Source organism: Cibotium barometz, chromosome 55, assembly GCF_041138505.1.
Source record: "Cibotium barometz isolate CiBa-2024 chromosome 55, ASM4113850v1, whole genome shotgun sequence".
Lineage (NCBI taxonomy): Eukaryota > Viridiplantae > Streptophyta > Polypodiopsida > Cyatheales > Cibotiaceae > Cibotium > Cibotium barometz.
Window position 1 is genome coordinate 7156213 of NC_141100.1, and position 12408 is coordinate 7168620.

Genomic DNA, 12408 nt, shown 5'->3' on the forward strand with positions numbered 1-12408 from the left:
CCAAGAGTAAAGTCTATCTATCCCATGTGTGAACTGTTATGGAATAACAATCCATTCTAGCACGTAGTAGTCTCTCTACCGTATGGCTTCCTAGGCCACCATCCCATGTGAATAAAAGGATGCTGGGTGACCTGTCTACTTCGAATAATGGAGGCCATATAAACATGAGGTAGGTAGTGCTTGGACATTACAATATTAGGGTGGAGCATTGGTATCCAATAATCTAGGCATGCACATATTGTAGATCCAGCATGATGCTTGATAGTAGAGGGAGAGAGAGTGGACGCCTTATAAACATGAGCTAGCCGGTGGAGATCTCCCCACACACATAGACAAGAGAGAGAGAGGGCATATATAGTCAGAAAACATTTGTCGCAAAACAAATCACAAAACTAAGAGCCTTAAACTTTTGAAGGATTTTCTTAAAATTTTACAAATTTTGAGCTAAAATATAACTAGAATGTCTGAAATTTGGCAGGTTTTGAGAGTCCCTAGGTGATGGGTTCAAATCTCTCCCCTGTGCAAGCAATGGCTGTGTGAGTAGTGTACTTTCAAATTTCCAACCAAGCCAAATAAAAAAGAGGAAAGAAAATTAAAAATTGAGAAAATAAAGTTAGAGGTGAACATAAAATGTTGAAGTTTTTGTCACCTAGAGGTAAAGAGAGAAAGGGCTGAATATTACTTTTTTTTTGTTTTTTTTGTGTGGTTCGAGAATCTTACGGTGGAGGGAAAGGACCCCCCGTAATCCAACGGCCAGACTCTTATCGTTCTCTGTGCTAGCGCGCCCTTTTTATGATTTCAAAAACATGTGAGGTTCAAAGCGTTCCTGGGGTGAAGTGGGTTCTCTGCCTCTCGTCCATACTCAGATTGCCATATCAGGTGCAACATCATTCCTTTTCCTCTGCAACAGTTCTCAAATCTAGCTATATGTTGATGGAATTGTATGCCTAGATTACAGAAAGGCTTACATAAAGCATTAGCTAGATGTGGGCACTCAGATGCCATGATCGGTTTTAAGGCTCGAGGGTAGGAGCAGCTTTGGCATATGCTGTCCTCATCCTCATGGTAACTTAGATGATTATAAATTTATATGGAGTCTGGATCATAATCCTACTTATTAAGCTTTCTGCTTCTTTTCAAGCCCTAACCAGGGCTGAAATTTGAAGGACCTTGAATTTGAAGGCCATAAACTAGGTTGAAATAAACCTTCAAAAATTTTAGGTTTATGTCTAAAACTTAGATTTTTTTTCAAAATAGTGGCCTTCTTTTGCAATCTACTTCTAAGAGGCCTTCTCTAGAGAGTTTGAAGCCCTTTGAAGGCTTCAAATTTCAGCACTACAGCCGCCCGCCGCCATTGTCTCTCTCTTCTCTGGCAAACTTGATATATTTGAGCATTAGGGACCTCATGTCAGTGTGTGAAAAGACCATCTTGCTTGCAAGGAGTTTAAACTGAAGATCAAAATTACACTTGATTGACAACTTTCCATCCCAAATACAAAGGGATTTTGTCAACTATTAAACCTTAAGAGTACCTTTAGATCCCCACCTTGTCCTCATTTGGTGTCATGTCCTGAGTCTTCTGATTGGCTTTGTAGTTTTATCATGATTTTGTAGTTGCATACCTGCAAGCATGTAGTGAGCTGAAATCCATGGGGAGAGACCTTATGAGTCTCTTGATTGATGTGTACTTAGGAATGGGACTAGATGATGGCAGTACGGAGTACGAAGAGATCCGCAAGCAACGTCTGGAGGAGAACAAACGACGTATGCAAGTAAGCTCAACTGCTTTCATTCAAGTGCAATGCACCAATTGCAGACTTGAATCCTTCCATAGTCGTGCATTGTTTGTCTAGCTCGGTGATTTTGCTCACAATTCTTATGATTTGACACTTCTTCAGGAGCTCGGGATATCGGAACTTTCCCAAAGCTTGTCAAAGAGCGTACAGACAACTACTGTAATTATTTCAATGGGGGCTTGCTGCCCTTTGATTGCATTAGTCATGATATCAAATTGATTTTTTTGACACGCATATGCATACTCTGCTCCACTTGCAAGCAACTCTTTCAGTTATGCAACAGGTGGTTCGCCATGACATAAATCCATGCATGTACGTGTGCATGCATGTGCCTACACGTTTTCAATTGAATCAAGCAAGTGCTCAGCGGTTGTATTTTTCATCACAGGGTAAAACAAACAAGCCACGGGCCCTGAAGGATGATTTTCCAGTAGAAGTCCGTCGTTCCTCTCGTGTTGTGAGTGGTCCACAGCCTGATTATCGAGAGGTGATGGTCAAAGAAAAGCTCAGATCAATCCTTGCAGCTCATGATCATTTCCTTGACTATTCTTGATTGGCTATAATTAGAATAATAAGAAACTTTCCTTTGGTTTATTTGGGCAGGCTGCTTTTGATTTCCCCTTACTTAGAAGAAGGTAAAGCATGCTGCTTTCTTGTGCTTGCTTGATGTTTGAATCTCATGATTGGGATTTACATGAGTGATGGGAGTGATCTGTGCAGTTATTCGCGCCTTAGTCGCCTTCCTAGACGATATGCATCAGATGTAGAAAGGATAAAGGCTGCCAAGAAAGCACATAAATTACAAGAAGAGCTGCAAACAGGCAATCCTTCATTTGTGAAGTTGATGCTTCAATCTCATGTATCAGGTGGCTTTTGGTTGGTGAGTATCCTGCTCTGTAAATGCCTAACTATCTATCCACGAAAGGAATAAAAAGGATGATGCATGACAAGTAAGATGGAAATGTTTATAAGTCACATGTAAGTTGCATGCTACATGATTGAGCAGTACATCTAGCAACATATTGTTGTGTTCTTCTTGGGGGCTCTCAAATGAGAACAAAGTTTTCTAAATACGAAAAATAATTACATGTTTTGGTTGTGTTTTCCTTTGATTGCCTCCCATAGGACTTTAAAGAACCTGCTCCCACCCTGAGTCTAATGCAATCTTTTGGTGGGGGAACTTTGCTCCTTTCATGACGTGTACCTTTGCTGGATTCTTTGGCAGAATTCCTTGCAACATATCAACATGTGGCCTCCTTTATGACATCCTGTAAGTGGGCCTCATTGAAGAGCGGGATGTGTTACTGATATACTGATATACAACTTCTCAGCCGAGGATACTTCTGGGTAGAGTTTGACTCAACAGTGATTGCATGTGGTGCTCTGAGAGCTGTGGCAGCATTTGTGCAAGCAGCGTGCATCATATCACTCAGGGTCATTGTGTTCAACCCGCAAATGCTCCCTCAGCCTATTTGTTAGCATGTTCGTCCCCAGTTTCTGCCTGGTGTCCCCTTTTGATCCCTTTTATGGCCCTTGGTCATGGGCTGGCCACCCCTATTTTTCTGGTATTTTTCCCAAGTCGGGTGACTTTTCTCCAATCGGCTGTTTGTCCAGTTGGCCAGTAGCTTTGCTCCAATTGGCCAGCCCTCATGACCTATTTATAGGCAGCGGGCTTGCCTCCTCACTTTTTCGTAGCTTAGTCATCTTTTGTATCCCTCATTGATGAGACTAGTTTGTCTCTTGCTCGGGATTGCTTTCATTGCAGTATATTCAGCATAGTTGATTCATATCTCTCTCTCTCTCTCTCTCTCTTGCACTTCTCATGAAACCGGCCTCTGGTAGAAACCAAAGTGCGGTAGACTAGCAGTCACCCTTCCACTTGTAGTCCAGATATAAAAAAAACAAATGTGATTGGAGCTAGAGTGCCCCAAATCTGAAAAGAGAACGACACCTGTTGGCCCCAAAGCTTGGCGCCCCTTTCGGTATTTATTTATTCAATTTCAAAAAGATGTAAAGCTGAGTACAACAAGACCAGCCAGGAGAATACACCTGTATGTCCAATCTGGCAGCCCACAAGACCTCTTAGCACAGAGGATTCACACACAGATCTGTGTCCCACAAAAGCAACACTCTGTGCTTCCCTTTGATCAACCAAGACCATAGCAGGACAGCCTTGAGCACACATCTGGCATATCTCATGTACATGGTTCCACAACTTAGCACAAACATACATTCATTGTCCAGTCTCTGTTTCCACCCTTTCAATCTGCCATACCCCTCCTCTCACAAGGGGCCAGATAGCACAACTCTGCAGAGCAGACATAAGTCAATGGAAAGAAAGATTGATGAACAAGTTCAGAGCTTACCATGTCAGCACGTGGTTCTGCACTCGCGAGGCCAATTGCACCAGTCTGTGCATGCCAGAGACTGTCTGTACTTTTCCTCTTGCAACCACCTGACTTTTGCACCAAATATACTCTGATAGAACACCGCCTGCAGCTGTCCGTACAATCTGTACGTTCAACTACTGCTTGCGTTAGAAGAATTTGCAGCAATTGAATCCATCTGTGTTAGAAAGCTGCTACTGTACCTGCTTGCTCCAGCTAGCAGCGACCGTACTGTTCTGTACAGTATCCACCTGCAGCCCCTATTCCGTACAGGTCAGAACCTGCCAGCAGCTGCCTGAATCTGCAATTGCCTGCTCCGCCTGTTCTTTGATCGCTGGCGCCGCTTGCAACCACAGCTGTCGCTTGCCTTGTACGGCCTGCACTGGCCATGTGGATTGTACGACCAGTTCTGTACGGCCTGGTCTGCTCACAGCAATTTCAACAATCCACCACTATGTAGTCGACTTTGCTCCTCCTCCTCCTCTCCACGCATGAGAACTTCCACGCTTCCCCAAAAAGCTAGAGAGAGATGAGAGAGGCGTGTAACTCCAAAAGTGGAGTTGCCCCCTCTCCAAACTTATCCTAGGGCCCCAACTTTAATAAACATTAAAGTTTCCTAGGAGCCACTAAGGCCTAGGGGCAACCATAAATAAAACATTAAAATATTAATGTTCTAGTTCCCCCCTTCACACCTGGAGATGTCCATACATCATTCTCTCTGTCCGGGTACCCCAAATGTGAATCATTTAATATTTTTGCTCAGCAACCACCATGCCCACACTTGTGCTGTTCCATTTTCACAGGGTCATGACATACCCCCCTCTTGAAAAAAGGCAAGCATCCTCAATTGCATTCTGGTGATACAACAAAATATCCAAAGTGAAATATACAATATGGCAAGATCAGCGTCCCAATCTCTCTAAGCCATGCACATGTAACATCATTCACTGCAAACCAATGGCGTAGTAGTAGTCCAAGTTGTATACCACTGTGAACCATACACAACCACAATATCCAATGTGACTAGTACACATATATCATAGAAGTCCCATAAACAGATGTACTGTCAGCCATCAGTACCTTTGGGTGAGATAAAAACTGTACCAAGCGACCTCTAGATGTCATCTGAGCCTGTCTGTATCAAGGGAGTGGAGGTGCTACCCCCCTCCTGAGCATCAGGTAATGCTCTAGACCCATGCTCTGCTGAACTTGAATGAGCCACAACAAGAGTCGGTTCTAACTCAAAGGCATCGAGATAAAGCTGCAAAACCTGAGGTGAATCTGTTAAGTCACCTTCCTCCATCCACTTCGCATCCATCGGTGAATAGTTCTTGAACTTCACAAGATAGCGACGGGAAACTTTACCTTGTACCTTTCTTTCCTTATGTGCCAGTATCTGCTCTGGAATAAGAACCTCATCAAGTTTCTCAACTTCCAGCTGAGCCTCATCTGATACATCCTCAGGCACATCCCCACGGAAAGCTCTAAGGAGACTCATGTGAAAAGCATTGTGAATCCTCTAGTGATTTGGTAGCTTCAAACGATAGGCTACCTCACCAATCTTTTCCAATATCTGAAAAGGCCCATAATAACGCATGCTCAACTTAGGGAATAAGCGCTCTTTACCCTTTATCTTCTTGAGTCTAGCCTTTTCAAAGCGCAAAAGAACCCAATCACCCAATGCAAACTCTAAAGCACGTCTGTGACGGTCTGCGGCTTTCTTTTGCTTTTGCTGAGTTTTCTGGAGTGCCAACTTAACTCTTCGATAAGCTTTATCCATACTCTCCACATACTGATCAGCCTCAAAAATCTTATCCTTTGTATGCAAAATGGGTGGTACCTTCTTCCCTCCTTCCACAATCTCAAAAGGCGTCTTGCTCGTCGAGGTATGGACAATGTTGTTATATGCAAACTCCACCAAAGGAAGATACTTTTCCCATTGTTGCTTGTGCTCTGACACATAACACTTGAGAAGATCTAACATTGTAGAGTTGGCCTCTTCCGATTGACCATTTGTTTGTGGATGAAATGATGATGAAAACTTGAGAGTTGTACCCATGTTGTCAAACAACTCTCTCCAGAACAAACTCGTCATCCGTGGATCACGGTCACTAATGATAGATGTAGGCAAGCCATGATACTTGAAGATGTTCGCCATGAACAACTTCACCATATGATCCACTTTGATCGTCTTATGCACGGGAATGAAATGAGTCTGCTTATTGAACTTGCATATGATAGTCCAAATGCCATCATTGCCCGTTTGTGTCCGTGGAAGATCAAATATAAAATCCATGGCAATGCTCTCCCAAGGTCTATCTGGAATAGGTAAAGGCTATAGTAACCCTGGTGTCTTTTGACTGTCAAACTTTATCTTTTGACATACGATGCATTACCTAACAAAGGCATCAACATCTCTTCTCAAGGTTGGCCAATAAAAGAAAGTCTCCATTGCTTTTAACGTGGCGTCAATACCTCTATGACCTGCATACGATAAGGCATGACTTTCAATCATAACCTTGACGTGCAATGGCTTGGTAACACACAGTCTGCCATGCATCAATAAAAACCCATCTCTGAGAGTATAATGCTCATGCCGCTGACCCTCAGACATCTGATCATACAACCTTTCAAAGTTCTCATCATGGGCATACTGCTCTTTCATTTCATCAAGCTCATGATGATAAGCAAGTGAAATTGCTCTGAGACCTGTGGCTTGCGTGACAAAGCATCTGCCACTACATTCTTTTTGCCTTCCACATGCACAATTTGGAAGTGAAACATAGACAAAAAGTTTGCCCATCGCATATGCTTCTCTGAAAGCTTAGTTTGCGTGAGGAAATAACGTAAGGTTTGATGATCTGTCTGCACAGTGAAATCAACCCCAAGCAAATAGTGTTTTCATGTAGAAAGAGCATGAATTACAGCCAACATCTCTTTCTCATAAACCTGTAAATGCTTCTCGGCATCTTGCAATATTCTACTCTCATAGGCTATCGCATGTCCCTCCTGCATGAGAACTGCCCAAAGAGGTGCGTGACTATTCTATCAAGACTTGAGTAACGAACATGTCACAGATAATAGAGAATGCTATGACAGCTAATGCGTTACTCACATTGGAGTCTCATCTGGGTTTAAAGGCAGTAAGAACTCGAGCAAGAAAGCTGAAAAATTTGGGCGTGCTTCACGTGATGCTAAAGGGTCTTCAGAGACGCGGTATAAGAAGTTGCCAATGCCCAAGAGAACTTCTGAGGAAAGACAGGCTTTGAGAGATGCTCGGAAATGTTTTTACTGTACAAAAGAGGGACATATGTCATTTAATTGTCCCAAGAGAAAGTCCCAAAAGGACTCTGACAATAAAGGAGAGCCCAAGTCAAAGAAACCAAAACCTTCTGTAGGGTTAGTTCTTGATCTTGTTGGGAAACAACCAGGTGGTGAAGAGACAGAGTTGTGCAGGGCATGGGGCAAAGTGAGAGATCAAAATGCCTTGATATTCTTTGACACAGGGTGCTAGAGCCAACTTCATTTCACCGGATTTGGTTGGCCGATTGGGGATTCGTGTAGAGGAGATGGGGCCGTTATATGAGGCTAACATGGCTTGTCCAGGGTATGCAGAATCCGTTACTCCTATCATTGGGAAGCTCAGGCTTCATTTGCAGGGTTATGTGGACAGCGAAGAGTTTTTCATAATGCCACTTGATGGCTGTGATGTTTTGTTGGGTATGCCATGGTGCCACAGAGTACATGCGGTGGTGGACACATACAATAGAAAGATCACTCTGATTCATAGAGGGAAAGAACATGTTTTGGATGTAAAACTTAAAGGGGAATCTGTTCCTATTGTATCAGCTTCGGCAATTTCATCAGTAATGAAAAAGCATCTTTTCGCGTACTTGATTTATGTAAAGAATGCACAAGATGATGAGTCTAAGTCTAATTTGTCTATGTTAGATAAGGACAGGACTGATTTCTTATGTGGGTTCCAAGATTGTTTTTTTGAGTCATTGCCAGGGAAACTTCCTCCGGAGAGGCCAGAAGATCATGCCATTGATCTAATTCCTGGTAGTACTCCACCAAATAGACCGCCGTACCGTGTTAGTGCAGCTCAACAAGAAGAAATTATGAGTCAGGTACAGGAGCTTTTGAATAAAGGGTTGATACAGCCTAGCTCATCACCCTTTTGCTCACCTGTACTCTTAGTGCAAAAGAAGGATGGTTCTTGGCGCATGTGTATTGACTACAGGGCGTTCAACAAGAATACCATTAAGAATCGATTCCCCATTCCGAGGATCAATGACATTTTGGACCGCTTTACAGGGCTTCACAATCTTTAGTCACATTGACTTGAAAAGCGGGTATCATCAGATACAAATTAGACCCGAGGATGTGCATAAGACAGCATATCGAACCACGTTTGGGTTGTATGAGTTTTTGGTTATGCCCTTTGGTTTGACAAATGCACCTGCCACATTTAACAGAATGATGGACAAGATTTTCAGGCCTCATAGAGCGTTTGTGGGCACATTCTTTGATGATATGATTGTGCATTCACAAACTGAGAAAGAACATAGAAGGCATTTGGCCATTGTGTTTGCAGAACTCAGGAACCATAGGTTGGTTATTAATGGCAAGAAGAGTGAGTTCTTTTTGCAAGAGTGTGCGCTTTTGCCGCACAGGTCGTAGCTGGGGACTTGCCAGACACCGTATGCGAGCCACGAATGGCTGCAAGCATACAACCAGGGAAGGAAGCTCAAACAGAATGCAAAGGGTGTGTCACTCACCGCTCAACTGCCGCCTTGAAGGATTCCCGCGTCGCAGTCGTGAAGGAGGAGCCGCCGTCGCGCCGCTCTACCGCCTCGCCACCGCCGCCGTGCCGCTAGACAGTGCTCGATCGCTCTCTCACTCACTCTCTCTCTCTCTCTCACACACGCAGGAGAAGGAAACGAAGGAGATAAGGCAAGAGCACTCTTGTATTCACAACACATGAGAATGAGGATTTTAGGATTACATTTGGCTCTTATAGGTGACTTGGCCGTTCACACTTGGACGCCCATACATGGCCGGCCGATCCTAACCCTTATCCTACTGATATTCAAGGTGCGCCTCTCATCGACGATCACCCAATTCCTTCATCCTTAACATATGGTGCCGACAAGCCCGGTCCATGACTCAGAATATTTAAATTAATGACGTAAAACATAGTACGTCTGAATGTCCGTCATAGGTTAACATGCCCTCCTTTCTGATGTAGATTCCGTCCTCGGAAGCTATGGTATGGTAAGCTCGATAGGGTTGTTGTGGTGGACCGTCTGTAAAATAGGGAAGTAGAGTGAAAGTATACTGGAATTCAAAAGATATAAAGCGTATAAATTCAAGCATGTTAGACCACAATGGATATTGCTATGAGAACTTAGTTTAAGGGGTCACATGAATGAGCTAGTGTAGCAAATTAACAGGAGTTTAATAATTATTGAAAGTCAATCAAGAGTTAGTAAGGTGTCAAAGGTTAATCAAGGTTTATAACTGGCCTAAGTCAAGGAAAATAACCAAGCTTAATAAATAAACAGATGACCACACGGTGTCTACTCTAAGAACAAGTTAATACCACGAGTCTAGGGACACAAGAAACATTAGAGTTAAAGGAGCCTTTTGCCTTTAAAATAAAAAATAAAAATGCACGTGACAATTTTTACACACAATGGCGACCTTCCTAAGGCAAAACTAACATCGATCCTGGTATCATGTTTAACACAAGGCATTATCCAGGAATCTATTAGTTCACCTTAGGCAAGGCTATCCCCTATCAACCAAGGCATCGGTCTGAAGTAGAATGCTCCTCGCCTACCAAGTATCAATAAGGCGATAGACCAACATTAAAGCATATCATAGACTTGTATTGCCATTTATTGTAGGCTTTTTTTAAAAAAAATCTATTTCTTTTGATCTTCGCTCCTGAACTATAATTTGTCTTGCATCCTTTCGACAAAGGGGTGAAAGCTATGTCCTAGAGGTCAACACACACATGGCCAGGTGTCAAGCATTAAGATGGTTTGACCCTAGACCTAAGACAATCATATTCCAAGGTTAACTAAAGACGTCATGCTGCCTAGGAATATTTCCAATAAAGTTAAGCTCATTAATGATTTACACTAGCATGCAAGCAACTTCAAAAACTAAGTAGTACATTGACAATTTCCATGTGGTCATGCATTATAGTTTATGCAATTGATTGAACAGTAAAAACGAAAGAGAGTGGGCATGGAAGAATTACACCTGAAATTGGAGATCTCCTTGATTTGACGAGACAGCTTGCAATTTGATGTAGATATATTTTGATGAACGTTGCGGCAGTCTCAAGACTTGAAAGCGAACCCACCTCAAACTTTTTAACCTGTACAATCAACTAACAAGCACTATATCTCGAGAGGCACATCAATGTGAAAAATTAAAGACTCGTTTAAGGAATCCAAACTAGAAAAAACTTGAAAACTCTAACCTACCTACCAGTCACCACACTACTACTGAGGATACGGTAAGAGGATGTTGTAGAGTCTTGGCTCTAGCCCTAAGGCTAAGTCTCTATCCGCATCATCCAAATAAATAAAGTCAATTTCAGTAGTGCCATGAGTTTCATCCGTCCATTCATCATTGTCAGATATTTCCGTTTCATTTTCCCATCCACATAAACTCATCAAGAATGTAACCATGCGAGGATAGTCATCTTGTGGAAAAGGAAGGCATTGGGCTATCGGGGATATTTCCTCTACGGAGTAGGGGTCAGTCATGGTCAATAGGCGAATTAGCCATTCTAATTCCTCAACATTTTCCTCTCTGGCTAGTACATCTATATGATCCCATTCAGTTTCAATTACAGGATAGCACATGTGGAATATTTGATAAAGGTATAGATGATACCTCTCACCAAAGGTGGGAGTGGATGAAGTGTATGATGATCGTGCATCTGCCATATCTGCAAACATAGATATAGCATCAGTAGGTTTATGACAGGTCAATCTAGTTCTTGATTGTATATACGAATATTTATTCTCTTTTTGTGCTCTTGCTCTTTTTACTATTTTTTGTTTTTCTTTTCTTTGTTAAAAAAAAAAAATGTATGAAGCTATATATATACATCCCCTTGAATTTGGCAATTACATGGTCAAGGGAGAAGGTTCTGGAGGAAGCAATAGAATGTCGAGCGTGAGTACATGCTCCTCCTTTCCTTGGGTAGATCATATTATTTGCAATGATGTTACAGCCTCTTGGAACCAATTTGTCCAGCGGGTCATAGGTTATGATGTGGGCAGATAGCTTTTTATGACCCTTGTGGCCACATCCAATTGTAGAGATGGTAGTGTACGCTTCCATTGACGAATGGAGGAAATGGTTTCCGACGATACTTTTACAAAGGGAGACGTAGACTCATCGATTTTTTGTTGGGTGTTGACAAGAGTAGGTGTAGAGCATGTAGACACTTCTATATCAATGTGTGCCTGGCATGAGGAGCTAGAAGCTTCATGGGGCTCCCCCCTTCTTGAGCTAGGTGATAATGATCGATATCGTTTGGGAATCCAAACTAACTCTGGAAGAAGTGGTGCGGAGCACTCTGTTACCTTTCCCTTACCATGGTCTTGAATTGTCATTGGGGTGGCAACAATTGGTTTGCAAGGTTTTACAGGTGATGTAGAGGGATTCAGCTTATGTTTAGGGACCCAAATCTGGTCATTCCCCTCGTAGTACCCTTGGGCTACTAATAATTTTTTAGGGATCCATCGCGATGTTACATTGCCCTTTCTCGGGTGGGTAGCTGCTTTCCTTTTACGAGGCTTCTTGGTGGCTGAACGAGATTGAGCAGGGGAAGTAGCTATTAACGAAGCTTTTGGGACCCATTTGTATGTGTTTTTTGGCATAGTAAGCGGAGCTTTAGAGACCACCCTGCATGTTTCCACTCTTGGCGTTGAAGCGTTAGAGGAATGGCAAACAATCAAAGATGGTTTTGCCACTGGACTTTGTGAATTTTCATTATCTAATATTTGAGTGGATGACTTAGGTGCGGGATTTTGAGCGGTCAGACCTAGTGTTGGTTCTTGCGTCGTGACTCGTCTGGTTGCCCAATCGATATTGCATTTGGTGGCCATCATCCATTTGCGCCCTAAGTTTACAGTCCCTTCCATTGTACCAGCAGGCATAACCAAAAAGCTTTGAATTATGGTTCCCTTGTCATA

The 12408-nt window shown here is 42.7% G+C and overlaps 1 protein-coding gene across 1 annotated transcript in view; it reads left to right on the forward strand.

The window, feature by feature from the left end:
• Positions 1–748: 748 nt before the first annotated feature.
• The window catches only part of LOC147607310 (B3 domain-containing protein Os03g0184500-like), a 36640-nt gene continuing 24980 nt past the window's right edge, over positions 749–12408 (forward strand). Inside the window, exons 1-6 of the mRNA XM_086790514.1 lie at positions 749–879; positions 1693–1772; positions 1899–1955; positions 2185–2283; positions 2400–2431; positions 2517–2676. Of these exons, the coding sequence (XP_086646640.1) occupies positions 1695–1772; positions 1899–1955; positions 2185–2283; positions 2400–2431; positions 2517–2676 (426 nt within the window). The 5' untranslated portion in view covers positions 749–879; positions 1693–1694. The remainder of the gene's footprint in view (positions 880–1692; positions 1773–1898; positions 1956–2184; positions 2284–2399; positions 2432–2516; positions 2677–12408) is intronic.